This window comes from Podarcis tiliguerta, assembly GCF_965153285.1.
Source record: "Podarcis tiliguerta genome assembly, chromosome: 10".
In the NCBI taxonomy this organism is placed as follows: Eukaryota; Metazoa; Chordata; class Lepidosauria; order Squamata; family Lacertidae; genus Podarcis; species Podarcis tiliguerta.
Window position 1 is genome coordinate 47,101,756 of NC_139543.1, and position 19,517 is coordinate 47,121,272.

The 19,517-nt window shown below is 43.8% G+C and overlaps 1 protein-coding gene across 6 annotated transcripts; it reads left to right on the forward strand.

Annotated features, from left to right (window-relative positions):
• The first annotated feature begins 3,818 nt into the window (after nucleotides 1-3,818).
• IFT27 (intraflagellar transport 27) lies at nucleotides 3,819-11,696 on the forward strand. 6 transcript variants are annotated; one of them, XM_083401250.1, is made up of 7 exons: nucleotides 3,821-4,099; nucleotides 7,959-8,038; nucleotides 8,758-8,817; nucleotides 9,492-9,551; nucleotides 10,724-10,841; nucleotides 11,135-11,244; nucleotides 11,438-11,696. In XM_083401250.1, the coding sequence occupies exons 1-7, from the start codon at nucleotides 3,955-3,957 to the stop codon at nucleotides 11,534-11,536; spliced, it is 672 nt and encodes a 223-aa protein (XP_083257376.1). In that variant the 5' UTR covers nucleotides 3,821-3,954; the 3' UTR covers nucleotides 11,537-11,696. The 6 variants fall into 6 exon arrangements, with proteins under 6 accessions (XP_083257377.1, XP_083257376.1, XP_083257380.1 ...); XM_083401252.1 differs by having other exon boundaries at nucleotides 3,824-4,030; XM_083401253.1 differs by having other exon boundaries at nucleotides 4,090-4,468.
• Nucleotides 11,697-19,517: the final 7,821 nt, after the last annotated feature.

A 19,517-nucleotide genomic window follows, 5' to 3' on the forward strand; every position in this document is an offset into this window, starting at 1 on the left:
AGGAACCAAGTGAAAGAATAGGGAGCTCTGGCAAACTGCATAATTTCCCACATCTCAGCAGTTTAAACAGGGCTGCATGTTTTAATTAGGGAATTACTAAGACTGCAATCTTATATACCAAGGATGGGGAACTTCAGGCCCAGGGACCAAGTGTAGCTCTCCATGCCCCCTCCCCAGGCCAAGCCTCTCACCAACCTACTTTGTTCCTGGCTAGATTGTTTTTATCTGCATTGATGGATATGTGTTGAAATCTTTCCAATGTTGTTACATTAATTGCTACACCATTTTTATCTCTGACTCCCACCATTATCAGCAAGCAACTCCCATAAAATAACCATAAGGGAATGTAGTCCTCAGGCTGAAAAGCTTCCCAGCCCTAATACATATTCAGTTAGCAGGGAATCTCATTAAACTCAATCAGATTTACTCCTAAGGAAACATGCACAGGACTGCATTGTAAGGCTGCAATTCTGTGAATACTTATGTGTGCATAAGCCTCACTGTGCAGACTTCTGAATATACAGATAGGATCAGACTGCACAGCTTTATAGGTAAAGGGTAAAGGGACCCCTGACCATTAGGTCCAGTCGTGACCGACTCTGGGGTTGCAGCGCTCATCTCGCTTTATTGGCCGAGGGAGCCGGCGTACAGCTTCCGGGTCATGTGGCCAGCATGACTAAGCCGCTTCTGGCGAACCAGAGCAGCGCACGGAAACGCCGTTTACCTTCCCGCCAGAGCGGTACCTATTTATCTACTTGCACTTAAGGGTGCTTTCGAACTTCTAGGTGGGCAGGAGCTGGGACCGAAGGCTCTGTGGTTTAACCCACAGCGCCACCCGCATCCCTGCACAGCTTTATAGGGCAGGTTTATTCCCTGGCGGCGGTGGGGAGACTTATTTCTCCTGAACCGTGATTTCTCCCTGCAAATGTGCACCTCAATAAATTTCCACACTCGGTTCAGAGTCCAAGTGATGGGGAAATCCTTTAAATATAATCATTAAGGGTGTATGCAGAAGACAATCTGCAGGGAACAGAGGAAAATCTTCCTCCAACTACCACTTCCCCTCCCTACAAATGCCTGTCAGCCATTACGTTTCCTTGGTAGCATTTAGTTCCACCTAATTTTAGTTGATAATCAGTGGGGCTGGATTTTAATCACTGAGGACAATTTTTAATTGGTAAGACAGCAAATGAAAGTTTTGTTTGTTTGTTTGTTTGTTTGTTTGTTTGAATATAGTGGCCATCTGCACCTCCACAGGGCAGGAATTCCAGTCAATGCACCACTACACAGGAGGCTCTATCCTAATGGGTGCTTCCACACTGTCCGTTCATGTTGTTTTCTATGATCCAATTCCTATCTACCCGTTTTGCCCGCATCCTGTCCACAGCCACTGTGTTTAAAAGCCCATTTATACTAATCAGTTGTAATTTGACTTTTTTATCAATATTGTCATTAGGAAAAGTCTGTTTTAAATAAGCATTTACTCCCCTTCATTCCTTTCAATATGCCCTCTTGAATGGAAAGAAATACTGTAGCCACTGCATTAGAAGAAAAATGAAGGTTCTCAAGCCTGCCTTCAACCCCTACGCTCTAGCCAATGCTTCCTTTGTGGGGAAGAACGGATATTCTTGCTGATGTTTACTGGTATTACCTCCTGTATAGTACTTCACATTTAAATGTATGTCAGTGACTTCACATTGGCTTTTGGTGGCCAGGGACAGAACAAGATTAAAGCACTAATCCAATCCATTTACTTGGGAGTGACTGCCATTGAATGAAATGGGACTCACCATTGAGTAGACATGCACAAGACTGCAATTATGCTTTAATTGGAAGATTGTGTGATTAATATATTGTTACTCCACCCAAGCTCAACCTAATAATAATAATAAAATTTATTTATATCCCGCCCTCCCCAGCCGAAGCCAGGCTCAGGGCGGCTAACAACAATAAAAAAGTAAAGGTAAAGGTAAAGGTACCCCTGCCCGTATGGGCCAGTCGTGTCCGACACTAGGGTTGTGCGCTCATCTCACTTAAAAGGCCGGGAGCCAGCGTTGTCCGGAGACACTTCCGGGTCACGTGGCCAGTGTGACGAAGCTGCTCTGGCGAGCCAGCACCAGCGCAGCACACGGAAACGCTGCACACGGAAACACTGTTTACCTTCCCGCTATAAAGCGGGAGAGTTGGAAGGGACCACAAGGGTCATCTAGTCCAGGCATAGGCAAACTCCAGCCCTCCAGATGTTTGGGACTACAATTCCCATCATCCCTAGCTAACAGGACCAGTGGCCAGGGATGATGGGAATTGTAGTCCCAAATATCTGGAGGGCCGGAGTTTGCCTATGCCTGATCTAGTCCAATCCCCTGCAATGCAAGAATCCTGCCCACAACTGTTATAGGAGCGCAATCACGAGGCTGCCAGATTCAGATCGAAACTAAAACACAAAGCTCGAGTGGTGGCCATGGGTTAGTTCAGAGGTGCTCAACCTTTTCAGATGAAAACCTGGCAGAGCTCACAATGCCACATGCAGCAGGCAAAACACCAACACTTACGTACCCCAAATAAAACAGAAAAGCAGGCAAGCCCATAACCAAACATTGCCCCCCCCCCAAATTTAAAATTGGAGGGACAGGGGCTACAGGCACCAAGTCAGAAAGTGCTACAAGGGCTGGCCTAAGGCATTTTGGTACCTGAGGCGGACCCCCAAATGGCATCCCTCTACCTTCCAGAGAAGAAGGGGTGAGGGAAGATCTACATCAGGAACAAGGCGGGGGGAAAGATCAACACCAGGATCAGCTGCCCCTGTGGATCTTGGCACCTGAGGCGCTCACCTCACCTTGCCACCTAGGTAGGCCAGCCCTGGGCACTATATTGGGCACTATATTGGGCTAGCCATTATCACCTCAACAGTAATATTGTGAAGATGTAAACCAGTGGGGCCTATGCCACCGTAAAAGAAAGGCGGTATTGACACACAATGAACTCCAAAAAGCGAATGGCCTTTCCAGCTCTGGAGCAATGTCAGCTGTTGCGATTAACTGCAATACTGGCTGGCGCCTGCTCTCCGCCCTTCCCTACCATTTCTTCCCCGTTTTCGGGGTCAAGGGGTGGGGAAGCAGCAGCTACTCTCCCCTCTCTCTGCTCCCCATCCCGCCTTCCTTTTGCCTCAAGGAAGGAAGGGTTCCCTCGTTGCCTTTGCTCGGGAATTCGCGAGGAGAGGCCCCTCTCCTATGGTTGAGCAACAGTAGACGCCACTCATCCCCGAGCTGGGGACGTTGAAGTGCGGCTGCCCGTCAAAGATGAAGGAGGAAGGGCCGCCGGAGGAGAGTCAAAAAGCGCGCGACGCCAGTGACCGTTGGAGACTGTTCGAACCCCCCGCAGCGCGCGCAGCCCTTCCCCGCTCTCTCCCAAAGGAGGGGCAACGTGTGGGGGTGGGGAAGAGACAGGGCCAGCGTCGGTCTGCGCAGACGCGGAAAACTCAGTTAACCTTGCGTGGAGCCTCCATAAACACAGAAAGTACATAGGAGCCACATAGCGGCGTGGGAAGGCCCACTGTCGATGGGCGGGTGGGGGTGTTTAGGGATTGACTTGGGAAGTGAACCCGCGTCTTGCCTCGCAGAATCCTAATGGAAAGTAGTCACCGAATCGGGATTATCCGAAGACAGTTTAACCGTAGTCATTTCCGGCGTCCCTAGAGAATTGACAACGAAAAGAGCATGATTCCGTCCCAGTGGTACAGGCCGCCCGGGTTCAACCAATCATAAAATAGGCTCGTTTGGCGGGTCATAAATCACCGGGTAGAAGAAGACGGTCCACGCACGCAAAATTGTTGCTTTGAATGACTTCATCGCTTCCTCAGGCAGGGGCGTCATCGCGGTTGGCGGCCCTGGACGACTTCAAATGATTGAGCACAAACCGAGCCAATAGGCGCCTAGAGTTCCTTTTGATCGGCACATGCTAAGAACTAATGAGCCGAGGGCATCGATGAAAAGGGCGGAAAGGACGTGCGAGGGAACAGCCAAACGGAAATGTAGGCGGGCGCAACGCGAAACCAATCGCTTCTTCCGAGAACGGGGAGCGTCGGCCAATAGGATTGCAGGTGGGGGTGGGCGGGGGAAGCGCGGACGTTCTCGTGTCCTGTTGCTAGGAGAGGGCTGGAGTCGCTTTTTTCCGCAAGAGGAGGAAGAGCGTGGTTTAGGTTGGAAGCTGGGTTTGCGGGGACCCGGTAGCCCAGGTCCTGCGCCGCTGTCCCCGCGGATCTCAGGGCGGCTCTCCCTCCCGACCCGCTAGGCCCAACCTCAGGGGTCCCTTTCCCCGCCTGCCTTAATTCCAGCCCCTCGATGCCTACACAACCCTCCCCTCCATAAGCGCCGGCCGCTTCCTCTCCCCTTTCCCCACAAAATCCTCTCCTGTGGTGAAGGGGCAGCGCAGGCCATGGTGAAGCTGGCTGCCAAGTGCATCGTGGCAGGTGAGTTCCGAAACTGGCCGCCTTGGCAGCATCGCTACAAGTCGCACCTCGTGCACAGGGACCTGAGAGTCCCTCCCGGGCCAAGGCATGTCCTCGTCTCAGAACATTGCTGCCTCTGCACAAGCGCCCGCAATCTAAGGATGCGGTTAAGCCTAACAGGAAACCGTTGCTTTTAAATCATTCCTGCCCCGCTCTAGAAATCTCTTGAGAATCCCTTCCTTCCTAGATCGACATGGTTAGGATTGGGTTTTATTTACGTATATAGTAAAGAGTATATGCCTTGGGTTAATTTTGTGCCCTGTAGAAAGGGAAGCATAGGAGCACACCAGGTAGGAGGACTTGCTCTTCAAAAAGCGAAAACACACAAAGAGGAAAAAAGCTCGGCACACCTGCTATCTAATTATTCTACTGCTCTGGGACCAGTTTGACCCTCCAATGTCAAACATAAGCTCTCTAGGGCATTGCTGATTTCTATCAGTCACATCTAATTTTGGTTTTGTGATGTGAATGTTTTGTCTCTCGTGTTGCAAACTTTCTTGCATCGGTTGGTGGCATATAAATCAATCAATAAATGATTCTAGTTGTTGAAAATGACAATTAGTCTGCAACAGGTCCTCCTTTTAAGGGGGCAAAGGCTTTCTTTGCAAACCTGTAAAAGAAAAGAATGGTGAAAGGAAGAGATTGTTCCAGTTCCATGTTAAATAGCAGGCATGTCCACCTTTCAAGAGACAGAGATCTACTGGCAGTGAGTTACATACCCCCCATGATCTACCAGTAGATCAAGATCTACCTGTTGGACGTGCCTGTTATATAGAAATGGACTGTAACTGGCAGTTTGAACTTACCTTGATTTGCCAGAAAGCATATTGACGGTTGGTTGGTTGGTTGGTTGGTTGTTTAAAAAATCTGCAGATCAGGAGGCACTGTAGGCTTTAGGATCAGCTTTTAGACATGCAAGTTTCCCAAATAGAACAGAAAATGCCAAGATTATTGAAAGATGATGTGGTTTTATCGCATGCTTAGCATTATGGGATGTTTCTTTAGAATCTTAGAAGGGTCGTGACCCTAGAATCAGATTACTCTTTTTCAGGGGATGAGGGCAGACTCTGAAGGGGGAGGCCATGCAGGGCTAATCCCCCAAAAGCTCTTCGAAGCAGGGCTGGTGTGTCCCGCTTGAGGCGAAATGAGAGGTGCCACTCCACCAGCGTAGAAGGGCCAGCATCGGCAAGATTCACAAGATCCCTTTGTACTCCGTGAGATGTTGCGAGATTTCAGTGAGATCTCGCTGGAAATGGGAACCAATGCCAGCACTGCTTCTCCACTGGTGGTGGAGGCGGCAGAACAGGCAGGGTGCCCATGAGAGTACCAACTCAGGGACTTACGCTGCTTCATCCTGCCTCATAGGTGGTGCCAGTGCCCTTCTTGCCTTAGGATGTATCACTGCTGTCTTCAGTCTAGAGGACTCCATTGCAGAGGCCCCCATGAGGTGGGTGAGGCCAGAGCAGAAGACTAATGGAGCAGGCTGGGGCCTTTAACTGATAAGGCAACTACCACCAAGGGCAGGACCAGTAATAGGTATGGTGCCGCTATATAGAGCTCAATTTCAATTTGATAATTGCTGAAGCTACATCAGCACTCTGCTCTGGGCCTCACAACGATATATTCCATATTTTTACTTTAAAAGCAAACCTTACACCACCATTGATAAATGCAAAATACTCAATTTGCCTAAACAAATTTTATTTTCTAATTGCCTTACAAGGTGGCCTAGTCAACCAGAAGCGTATAAATTTGACTGTGTTGTCTCATGCATAATGGACACATTTTTTCTGCTATGTCCATTGGGTGCTCCTGTCTTACCTGGCATCCATGCAAGAGTATGAAGTTTGAGTGGGGTAAACACACACAAACCGCCCTGAAAAGCACAATTTCCTTCAATTAGTCTTGGAAATAGTTGCTCAGTTTGAGCCTAAATACTGAATTTTTCATGCATGTTGCTCCTGCGTATGCATGTCTAGCAGAACAATTGCATCCTGTGTGAACAGAGAAAAACTGTTGTGAAATCTGAGTGTTTCGTGCATCTTATGCAGAAGAATTAACATGTTTTTCCTGTTCAGTTCTGATGCCTAAAATGTTGATACTGAATCCTGACAATATTGTTATGATTGGAATTAAATATTTTTCCATACTGGAAAATACCGTATGTTGCACCTTTAAGCAATGTTTCCACAATGCCATTTGTTGTGTTCTGTACAGTAGATCTCCTAACTTCACTCTTGTTCACATTATGAACATAAGACTGGACAAGGTTATGATTAGCATTCATTGATAATAAGAATGTTGTGGCAAACTCAAAGAACCAAAATAATATTTATATAGTAGCAAGTAAAATATATAAGTAGCCCAAAAGTGCTGTCCTGATAGATGGTGAAGAAAAAAGGTAGAAAGTCAGTTTCTGTAGTGTCCCATGCTATGGTCAGTAGTACCAAAGCAGATCTTTGGAGTCTGTGTACTTGCAAAAAATTGAGAACAGGTGTCATACAGCCTGAGGGCCATGCTAAATGCAGTTCTGGAGAATCTTGAGCTGCCACAGAACTGGCAGGTAATTATTTTGCTCCTTGCTACAGTCCACACAAAAAAGAAAAAACAGCTTTCAAAATGTGTGCTTTTCATTTCAAGATGTGATGGGGGCATCCCTTGAAATGTAAATTGCAGCTTTGAAGAAACAATTTACGGTATGTGGGCACTGTGGTAGGAAGAAAAACTTTTCCTCCCCACCTTTGTGGTCCAGAGACTCCTCAGCCACTGTTTACACTAAAAACATGTATTGCTTTTAATTACATTCACACAATGAATGTCATGTCTAGCTTGGACCTGTTCCTTTGCCCAGATAAAGGTAAAGGGAGCCCTGACCATTAGGTCCAGTCGCGGATGACTCTGGGATTTTGGTGCTCATCTCGCTTTACTGGCTGAGGGAGCCGGCATACAGCTTCTGGGTCATGTGACCAGCATGACTAAGCCGCTTCTGGCAAACCAGAGCATCTCACAGAAACACCATTTACCTTCCTGCCAGAGTGGTACCTATTTATCTACTTGCACTTTGACGTGCTTTTGAACTGCTAGGTTGGCAGGAGCAGGGACCGAGCAACGGGAGCTCACCCTGTCGCGGGGATTCGAACTGCTGACCTTCTGATCGGCAAGCCCTAGGCTCTGTGGTTTAACCCACAGTGCCACCTCCGTCCTTTGCCCAGATAGGTATACGGTATTTAAATCCTTTGGTTTCAGCATGCATATAAAATGTATAATATTGAACTGCTCATTGTTTACATCAGTATTATTTATTTATTTAGCATCCCCCCCTTTTGTTTATTTATTGAATTTATATACCACTCTATACCCGCAGGTCCATTATATTTCTTAGAATATAATTGGAGGAAGGAAGTAACTTAGCCAAATTAGAATAAAAGTATTTTTCCTATTTGTTGTGCAGGTGACCCAGCAGTGGGGAAAAGTGCCTTGGTCCAGATGTTCTGCAATGATGGGGCTCATTTTCAGAAAAATTATACATTGGTGAGCTTTTGGATGGAATGACAAGGGAGGAGAGACATCGGTGTGATCTTCACAGATCTGAATGTTAATCATAGTGCTAAGTATCTTGGTTACATTTAAAACATCCCATCAGAAAAGTGGCAAGGATATATTTACCTAGGACCAGTTTGTACACTTACACAACCAATTATGATCAAATGCAGGAGGAGCAAAAGTGCATCCCATTCCATTTCCCACTACAGTATATGTCTAAGGAAATGTGGAACAGGCACCCCATACAGAGACCTGTACACGTGGAAACCCAATTTGAGGGGGAAGACTTGTACAAATCAGGTCTCTGCACTTGTAAGTCTTCCTGTTGAAACATACTTTTTTGTATTTACCTTAGGTGAGCAGAAAAAGAAGGATGTACTATTTCTCTTATGAAGATTGTTGCCTGAAAAGGGGTTTGAAAAATACCCTAAAGAATCTATAGCCAGAGCTAGTCCTGCAGCAAAAATAAACTTTCTATAACTGTGAGCAACTGCCTTCATTTCAGCCTGGTTTTGTTTTTCCAGGCTAGTCCCAAACATCCATTTTTCAGATTCTGAGTGTTTCTATGACATATAAATTAGTTTGTTATATTGTGATGATGATTTGAAAAGCCTGAAGGATTCTGTTGGCCCTAGGCAAGCATAGTATGAAAATACACTTGCTTCCTCTGAATCTTTATGACATGTTTACCTTATTTTGATTGACAGACAACAGGAGTAGAATTGCTGGTGAAGACGGTACTCATTCCAGAGACAAATGATAGTGTGGTGAGCCCAGCTATGATTTAAACAGATAGGCTTTTTTTTTTATTAAAAAAAAAAAAAAGCCTATCTAGAATTCTCATTTTTTTCAATGACTTTGTTTAACTTACTCCGATTCTGTTAGTTAATTTATACAAACGTAGGAAAACTTATTTGTATAGCATTAATGTTGACAATGCAACGTCTTGGACTCTCTAATTTGTTCCAATAACTTCATAGCCATTGGGACTCCTACCTCTTTGGGATAAAATCATGTAACTATGTTGGTATATGAGTTGCCATTTTGTCTATGCAATAAGTTGATACTAGGAATAGAAGCAGAAATCAATGTTTTATAGGAAAGGAAAGAACAAGCTTTCTGGACCATCTCAACTGCTTTGACTCTCCCTCATCCCTCAGAGCTCTTTGCTGCCACCATTTGGTGAGTTAGTCATGGGCTGCTTGGTGAGATAGGGCAGTGAAATACTTGCAAGCTGGACTACCCTGGGCTATGGTGTGTTTTCTTCTGTATTTAAAAATATAATAGTTAATTCATTTCTATAGCTCTGTGGGTTACATGTATTATTATTAATTATTAAGATTGTGATCATTGCTGTGCCTGAAGTGAGGTAGCATTAAAAAACTGTTTACTTAGTAGGGAAGGTTTCATGGCTACGCATTGTTTTTGCTTTTGCTTTCAGGAACTCTTCCTCTTTGACTCAGCAGGGAAAGAAATATTTTCTGAAATGCTAGAGAAACTGGCAAGTAGAATATAAGAGTTTTCATTCAACAGATAAGCTCTGAAGCACCCCTGGCCTCCACATCCCAATTAAAGTTTGCATAAGAACTGGGAGTAATCATTCCTTCCTGTCTTCCTTTTTCCTAACAACTGGATGGATCGTCACGGCGGGGGGGGGGATTTTCCCCATGTATAAAAGTTATTGGGAGGGGAAGAGAGCAGTTCAGTCTCCTAAACAAAAGTGGGCAGAAGTTTAAATACAATTGAGCAGTTCAGCACAGTTTCAGCTGTACCAACTAATGCCTTCTGGTTATTTGAATTCTTTCAAATAATTAACACAGGCCTTTGCCTCATCCAGCAAAACAGTTAAACAAGAATGCATATTTTGGGATCGTTTCACAGAAAATAGTTATGCCTTAATTTGGCTTTGCACTCCTGCTTTGTAAATTGAAAGCCCATGGATCTTACTGTGCAGAGAGCATATTTGCATAGAGTAGGAATAGCATGGTGCCCCCAGAGGTTGTTGGACATCAACTCCCATCATTCCTGACTATTGTCTGTGCTGGCTGGGACTGATTAGGGTTGGAGTCCAGAAGCACCTGGAGAGCACAGTGTTGGCTATCCCTGACAAGGAAGACCTTTTTATGTTTCCCTAATAGATCTTCAACTTCAACTTGCTTTGTTCTTACGTGTTTGGTAGCTTTCCTAGTTTTTAAAACACTGGGGCAGTTACGCTGATTCACGAAGTGGGCATTGGCATAGTACCTTGCTGAATATGCCAGAGAAAAGTATAAACTGTAATCTCTTTCTTTGTCTTTCCCAATAGCTATGTTATATCTTCATTTGGGATGGTTTTTAGATTTCATTATGAGTTTATACTATGGTCTTTTCATGGAATATGATCAGCTACTGCTGCACCACAACACACACCCCAGTTTTCCATCCTTGAAAGTGCTTTTTTGATGCTTTGGATAAGAATTTGGCTGAATTACAGCAATGTACCTTTCCTTTTGAATGCCAGTGATATTTCCATAGATGACGGAATCCTTGTCTATCAGACTTTCTTTTCTAGCTCTGGTTTTCTGATGCTCCTTATATACCAAAACTATTTTTTTATGAAGTCTCCAGGGCTGTAATGACTATTGACAACATCTGTTTCAACAGAACTGACAGTGTTTTCCTCTTGTTGCACAGTGGGAACAGCCCAATGCCCTGTGTATTGTATATGATGTTACCAATGAACAGTCTTTCAGTAACTCTGCCAAATGGCTTGAGAAGCTAAGGACCCAAGCCTCTGGAATACATATTCCAGGTAGGAGACTGAACATTTTTGCATATATACTTTGTGCCTGTAACTCCTGCACATGAGTTCTGACAGACATCAGCATCTCAGTTCCAAGTTGTTAGAATGCCTTTCTTTTATTCAGTCAGTATCTGAAACAAATATGGGAAATACATATGCCATGTGACTCCCTTGTGGTGTTTCTTTCCATTACCTTGTCAAACAACACATTTTCCTGTCTCTTTTACCTGTTAACTTGCTAGATTTTATAGTGCCATTGTTAAAAATTCAATGCTTCTTTTCTTCCTTTTTTTTTTTTGTAGGTGTGCTAGTGGGCAATAAGACCGATTTGATCGATAGGCGAGTTGTGGAACAAAAAGAAGCTAAAGACTGGGCAGAAACCAATGGCCTAGAATACTGCGAGATGTCAGTAGTGAGTGTCTATATAATCGGATGTAGAGAAATAATTGCTTTCATTTTTAGATAGAGGAGGCACTGGATTATGTTGTTGTCTTTCTGTAATTTAGCTTGTTTCCAGCAATTGTTGTTTCCTGCAATTGTTGTTTCTTGAAGTAATTAAACGAGTTTTTCCTCTGTCTTTATATATTTATTTTCTATGTTTACAGAAAGAGATGGAAAACTATGAAGCCCCTTTTCACATCATGGCAAATGCTTTTCACCGACTCTACAAAGAGAGGGTGGAAACCTTTCATTCATTGGTATGAGGCACCTCTGAGTGTGATAACGCTTAGCTTGTTTCATTTCTTTGTGCCTGGAACTAATCAAATGTTTAGCAATCCTGTAAGAGTGGAAGTTAGACTTTTATTTTCTTATTATCATATGTTTTCCTGTAATTTTAAGCCAAAATAAACCTATTAAAAGAGACTTTGACTATTATTTCACCTGGCTATTACTTATCCAGTGACTTGGAATTTGGCATGCGTGGCTTTGCCTGATTGCAGTTTAAATATTGCGAAAGCGAGTATAATGTGGGTCAAAGCATTCCCAAATGATTGAGGGTTGTTTAAAATCACAATATTAGACATTCAGCTGGAGTGTAGATTGCAGATCAGGAAAGATTCCGTAAGAGCCACCAGAATGTCAACATAGTTAATGAGAAGAGTCAAAGAAGCTAGTAGATGCAAAAAGATTTCCTTCAAAATATGGAAGTCTTGTCCAAATGAGAACAAAAAGTCACGCAAGCTTGGGGAAACAAAGTGCAAGCAGGCAGTAAGGAAGAGCACATTGCTAAAAACATGAAGCTCAAAACCAATAAGTTATTCCAGTACATTAGTAGCAGGAGACTATATGGGGAGGCAGTTAGACCCCTGGATGACAAAAGGGTCAAAGGAGAATAAGGACAATGCAGAGAAGTTGAATGAATTATTTGCATCTGTCGTCATAGCAGAAGTTATGGGGCAGATCCCAGTGCCTGGACTCACTTTTGCAAGAAGGGAGTCTGAGGAACTGAGGCAGATAGCGGTGACAAGAGATGAAGTTCTTTCTAGGCCTAATAGACTAAATAAAATAAAATTGACAAGTTGCTGGGTCTAGATGGCACCCACCTGAGAGTTCTCATAGAACACAAATGTGAAATTGCTGGTTTTCTAACAAAAATATGTAACTCGCTTTGATTGGAAAGTAGTCAATGTTACACTGATATATAAAAATGGATCCAGGGAGGTTCCTGGAAATTATAGGTCGGTTAGCTTAACATCTATCCTTGGAAAACTGGTGGAAAGCACTGTTAAGGATAAAGTAACCAAGGAAATAGAAGAACAAGCCTAGGTGAAACAAGATCAGCATGGTTTCTGCAAGATCAAGTACTGTCCCAGAAACCCATTGGAGCTATCTGAAAGTGTCAACAAGCATATAAATAGAGGTGATGTGGTTGACATAATGTACTTGGATTTTCAAAAGGCTTTCGACAAAGTACTGCACAAAAGACTCCTGAGTAAGCTTAGCAGTCAATGAAAGGAAAGGTCCTCCTGTGGTGTAGGAACGGATTAAGTAGCAGGAAGCAGAGATGGTCAGTTCTCTGAATGGAAAGCTGTAGGAAGTGGAGTTCCCCAAAGGATTGCTTGTGATACCTGTGTTTTTTTAACTTGTTCATAAACTATCTTAGAGTTGAAGGTGAACAGTGGTGGCCAAGTTTGCTGATGATACTAAATTGATCAGGGTCATTAAAACAAAAAGGTTGTGAAGACTTCCAAAAGGACCTCTCAAAACTGAGTGAATATGCAGTAGAATGCCTGTTGCTGAGAATCGCAGGTGAGCCATGTGCTGTTGCGTTCAGGTTCTGCTTGTGGGGTTCCTACAGATGTCTGGTTGGCCACTGTGAGGATAGGATGCTGAACCAGACATGCCATTGGCCTGATCCAGCAGAGCTCTTAGGTGCTTAAGCCCATGGGGTAGTTTTCACAGCTTGGAGCTCTTCAGCATTACTACCAAGACCAATATCTGTTTGTGACTTCACAACGTTTATTTTGATTATTTAATTGATGGTTTTGATTTGGCTCATTCTCCCTGGCTGTTTGTAGTTCTCTTAACTGCTAAGGGCTTTTCTTCTCCCTCTTTTACCACTTGAGAATGCACTGCCCTCTGCTGGTGCCCAGACCATTTAAGGAAGGGTATGTCAGCCGGGGGTTAGAACACAATTGCCTTCTAAGTCTTTGCCTAGCATATTGAAACTTGCTTTTGCTTAACAGTTTTCTTCCCATTTTACTAGTGCTTGTCACATTGTACATTTGTAACTGATGGGCTTCTGACATTTCCACTGTGGTATATAAAGAATTAATCTTGTGGGAGTGATATAGAATACACTTGCTACTTTTAAATTGAGAGATTATACTGGAAAGACTTGTCATAACGTATTTATCTGTTCTGATTTTTTTTTTTTTTAAATTCTTCCTTATCCCAAGGGCTCAGGGCAGGTCGTAACATGCTGCAGATAAATAAAGTCTAAAAATATCATGTTACAAAACCCATACAACTCAAAGCATATTAATATGGCCCAATGTACGCAGAGTTGTAGCACACTTACCAAAAACCAATCCAGATACAAAAGACTTGTGACTTTCCATACGCCATCTACAAGTGCCAACGATACAGAAAAGCATCATTCAAGCAATCTCATTAGCTGCAATACCTTTGACTACAGATATGAGGGGCAGATTACCATTTTTGCACATGGGGTTCTTGCAAAGATGATTTCTTTTTAGTAAAGCTAATAGCAGAGAGTTTCTGAAAAACAGTCTCGTTGGTGAAGGCAAAGAAACTGCTGATTGAACTCTTAATGTACATTAACACAAATAATAATAATAATAATTCCTGTAAAAATTGGGTGGAACTTGCCCTTTAAAGCAGAAGGATGGGAGACGGACAAGGAGTGAAGGTGGTGCTGTGCTTGAGCAAATCTGGATTATGCCAAAAAGGCAGCAATTAAAGGCAGAATTAGTAGGGCTGCTGCTAGAATCCTCTAATAAATCCACATTCAGGAACTGTCTTAAGGTGGGGGATGGGGACCGGGCATCTGATGCGGGTGCTGACAAGCAAAAGTGCTGCATATCCTTTCCTTATGCAACTCTTGCTTGCTTTTAGGCACTCGCACGTACATACACAGGGAGAGAGGTGCTCTGCTTTGGTAGCAAATAATGGCTGTCTTCACAAATGGACAAAGCATCTGAAGTAGCAAATTGCTTCCCTGTCATTTCTGAGGTTCTCTTTGAACTGTTAGCATTATATGCTGATAAGGCTTAAACATCTGCATTGTCTACCCGCTGATGTTATTTTCTTCATGCTTTATCAATGTATCCCTACCAATTATTTTTCTTAAATGGGTGGTTGCCAATTCTGCTTGCATTTTATCACACACACCCCGCTCCTTCCAGACTTGCTACACATCCGCAACACTTTATACACTAAAGAGTTAAATCTTCTGAGAGTGATGTGGTTGGACAGATATAATCACAGAAGTTCACAGGCTTCTGCACCTCCTTAATTATGGGGCAGTTCCTTTGTTTGTCATCTTGGTCTGTCGTTTCTCGTGTCCCAAAATAGCAATATGTGGGTGGCTGGGGAACTGCTCAGTTGCAGATTCTCGTTGCCCAGACCTTTCCAGTAATCCATAGGATCAAGGAAGGCACCCCAAGAGGCATCTAATCCAGGCTTAGGCAAACTCGCCCTCCAGATGTTGTGGGACTACAACTCCCATCATCCCTGACCACTGGTCCTGTTAGCTAGGGATGATGGGAGTTGTAGTCCCAAAACATCTTGGAGGGCCGAGTTTGCCTGTGCCTGATCTAACCCAACCTCTTGCAATTTCAAGAATCAAAGCTACAGAAACCCTGACAGATGGCCATCCAATCTCTGTTTAAAAATCTCCAGTGAAGGAGACTCCACCACCTTCCAAAGTAGTCTGTATAACCGTTGAACAGCTTTGGGGAATGATAGAGCCCTGACTTTCTCCAAGAAGCTCCAGGTCTGTGGGGATAAAATGGCAGGAAGAATCATGTATTCCACCTTGAGCTCCTTTGAGGATAGATAGATAGATAGATAGATAGATAGATAGATAGATAGATACACACCTAATCAATACATAAGGTTTCATCCCTGCCTTCTGGTGCAATTTTACTTCCACAGGCTTTTTCAATTCTTGTTCTGATTTGGGAGATTTCTCTCTTCCCCACTCCCCACGGGAGGAATTTAGTTCATTCTTCTGTCATAGCCTCACATATCTCCTCCCCTGGAGATGTTTTCTTCCTTTCTCCAAAGAGAAGCCTGGGATTTCTTTTCTTTCACTCTAATCTTTGAAAACAAACAATAATCTGGCAGTGCTTATAGGGTGAATATGACAGGCCCAGTGTGTCAAGCCTGGGTTGGGGTCAGTTTTCATGAGTTCCCCTCAAGCCATATATGTGTGAATGGGAGGTTGCAATAAGATTGCTGAGTAAGTACTGGGAAATTATCTTTCTCTAGTTCTCTCCAGGAAGCGAGCACTATAAACGAAATTGATTATTGGAACACAAAGTCATGCATAATCATACATAATTCTTAAAATCCCAGCATTTGTTTATCTGCCCTAGCCTCAAAACATTAAAGGCCCAGTTCCCCAAAATCTGGGGCATTTATTTTCTGCTGCCAAAAGTAAATGGAAAATAGTGTTGTTCTGATAGTGTGGTGTTCCACTCCACCTGCACTGAATTCAAAGTGTTATCCAGATACAGAAGAATGCAGTTTGATACTGATGTATATCGTTCTGAATGTGTGATGTACTTTATAATTTTAAGCTTGCCCTTAAAACTACCCTGTAGGTCACTCAGAGGTCCTATGGCTAGGTCGGGATGGCATGGGGATGAGGGACCAACTCCCTTCTCTTGCGGGGGCCCAGTTAGTGCCATTGCCTTCCGTTAAGAGTTTGGGTGTAATCCTTGACGCCTCCCTTTCCATGGAGGCGCAAGTTACAGCAACAGCCAAGGCGACATTTTTCCACCTTCGCCGCATCAAGCAGTTGGTCCCTTACCTTTCCCGCCCCGACCTGGCCACAGTGATCCATGCGACGGTCATCTCCAGGCTTGACTACTGTAATTCGCTCTACGCAGGGCTGCCCTTGAAGCTGTCCCAGAAACTCCAGCGGGTACAGAATGCTGCAGCGAGGCTCCTCACGGGGTCTCTGCCATGGGAGCATATTCACCCAGCGCTTTTCAAGCTGCACTGGCTCCCGGTGGAGTACAGGGTCAGATTTAAGGTGCTGCTTTTGACCTTTAAAGCCCTTCACGGCCTAGGACCCTCGTACCTACGGGACCGCCTCTCCTGGTATGCCCCACGGAGAGCCTCAAGGTCCATAAATAACAACACCCTAGTGGTCCCAGGCCCTAAGGAAGTTAGATTGGCTTCAACCAGAGCCAGGGCCTTTTCAACTCTGGCTCCCGCCTGGTGGAACGCTCTGCCTCATGAGACCAGGGCCCTGCAGGATCTGATTTCTTTCCGCAGGGCCTGTAAGACAGAGTTGTTCCGCCTGGCCTTTGGCTTGGAGCCAATTTGATTCCCTCCCTCCCTCTCTTTTTTCTTTTCCTTCTCCTCCTGCGATGAGGCTTCATTTTAATATTTTAATGTTACATTATTTTCATGTTGTATTTTACTTTTGTTTTTAAGTTGTAATCATTCATCTTGTTTTTATTATTGCTTGTAAGCGGCTCTGAGCCCGGCCTTGGCTGGGGAGGGCGGGGTATAAATAAAAATTATTATTATTATTATTATTATTCTCATTGTACAGTGACATCTAGTGTGGTTGAGGGAGCATTCGAACCCAGATCACATGAGATTAAGTTTGGTGCTCTCCACTGAACCATTAAGATTTGCACGAAGGCCATAACTGAGGTTACTCAAGTTGCTAACACTGCAGTATTACAATCTACCTCAGTGTGTGTGTGTGTGTGTGTGTGTGTGTGTGTGTGTGTGTGTATACCACCCTATACCTGTAGATCTTGGTGGTTCACAACATAAAATCACAATATAATGAACACAAAATACATAATAAAAATAAGAACAGAACAAAACCAATAATTCCCCCAAGTTCATGTTGGGCAATGGAGTCATGAGCCACACATGACTGGGTTACACCACATACTAACCACAATTCGAACTGTTTTGGGTGGCTCATATGAGCAGGATTTAAACAAGATTCCAGTTCAGGGATTAAGCTTTTTTAAAATAAAAAATAATTATTTGTATCCCAGCTGAGGCTGAGCTCAGAGCAGCTAACATCATAAAAAAACAAAAAACATAACTTTAAAATAAGCAACCTACATCACAAAAGTAACATTCAACAATCATTAGGATAGTATAAAATAATATCAACAATAAAAAACTTAAACAGAAGTCCACTCAACAGTTAGAATAAACAAATTCTAAACTATAATAAAACAATGGCAATCCACAGTACATAAAATAATACAATAAAAATTGAGAAGCAGAGACTAGAGGGTGGAGCAAGGCAGGTGGAAGGACGAAGTCTCTCCCCTCACAGCTTGATGGTTTCCCCACTCTTAAAAAAATAATCACTACCCATGGGTGTAGATTGCTGCATATTCAGCAAAGATCAAATTAAGGCACGTACTGTATATGCATATATTTTATGATACATCCGGCTGGCTCTTCAACCCACCTCCTCTGTATTAAATCACATTTAGTGAGTAGCATGTAACTAAAGCTTTGTGGTTAGTCATTGCTTAGCAAAACTTGGGCTTAAAGCTAACACAAAGCTGCCCAACAAAAGTAAATGAAAGCTTCAGGCATTTCAAAAGTCTTTAAACTAATACTCTAACTTTGGTGTATTCTAAACCATAGTTCAGGGCAACATCTTTAGAATTACAAAGATTTGACTGCTGCCAATATTTGTGGCAGGTGGAAGCAAAATGACAGGTTCTGCATATAGCAAACAGGTCAGGAAAATGGTATAGCCCAAGAACGTAATAGCCATCTTAGCCCCATTGCAAAACGCAGGCACTACAGCCAAGATATACTATACATCAGCATTCACTTAATTCCTAATCTATAATAAATATTTGGATGGGTCATAAAATAGCATAGCTGATAAAGAGCTAGGCTGAAAGGCTTTTAATAAAGCAAGACTGAAGAGCAGTAAAAGATTTCAGTACATAAAAGGCTTTAGCACATGACCATGTGTTTACTGAATCAGCTTTCCTGCTGTCCTTTAGACAAGTAAAAGCATAAATGCCACTGCCAGTTCTGTGTCAATCATACTGGGCTCCCAGTATTATACTCTGTGCGAGGGGCACATCTGTACCATAAATCCAGTGTGAATGGTTCTCCCAGTGAAAAGACTTTACTCCACACTGGCAGAGTCTGACATTCGGATGAATTCGCAGCAGATATCTGTGGTTTCTGGAGCAAGGAGGAGTAAGGGGAACAAGGCTCAGGGATGTGTATGAAGGAAAAGTGGTACCAGGAGGCCACTGCATCTCCTTGGCTACCTCCTCAGCTTCTGTTTCTTACCCTTCCATCTCCCAGGCATGACTCAGAAAGCTGAAGCAATTGGTGGAGGAGCCATCATATGGTGAACTCAGAAATGATGCTCTCTTGAACCCTGTGTGCTACATTGCCTCGGGGCACTCCCTCGCCGAGTTTTGTGGTAGAATGAGTGCTGCACATGTGTTTTTGGCACCATCCACATGACATCACCATGAAAATTCCAGTTCGTAATCTGGATTCCCTGTTCACTATAAAACAAGCTTGGAATCCACATGGAGCCTGGAATGGAAGATTTCGAGGTTTACAAAAGCAGATGCAGGCTGCCGCTCGGCAGGAAGCTCTCTGAGAATGTTTGCTTCGTGTCCATGGCCCGTGTACTAGATGAGGCATAGTTTCAGTGTTGTATATCTGTCAAAAGCTGAGCCTCAAAACAAAGCTCTTCCCATCCTCCGTGTTCTCATGTTGGAAAGCCCGGGGACGTTTCTCTTGGGCAAGGATTGAGTCACAGCTGCTGCTACTTCTGCTGCCGATAGCCCTGTCGCCAGAGTCAGCCTAGTGGTGTGGCTTTCACTTGTTCTCACAGATAGGAGACACAACTAAGCCAAAGTGACAGGGGCTCGCAGGAGAGATGGGGCAGAAAGCGCATCGCCAAAGAGGAAGCTTCTGGGCAGCAGAAAACTCTGTGTCCCTCTACCAAGCTGTGATGAGCCTTGC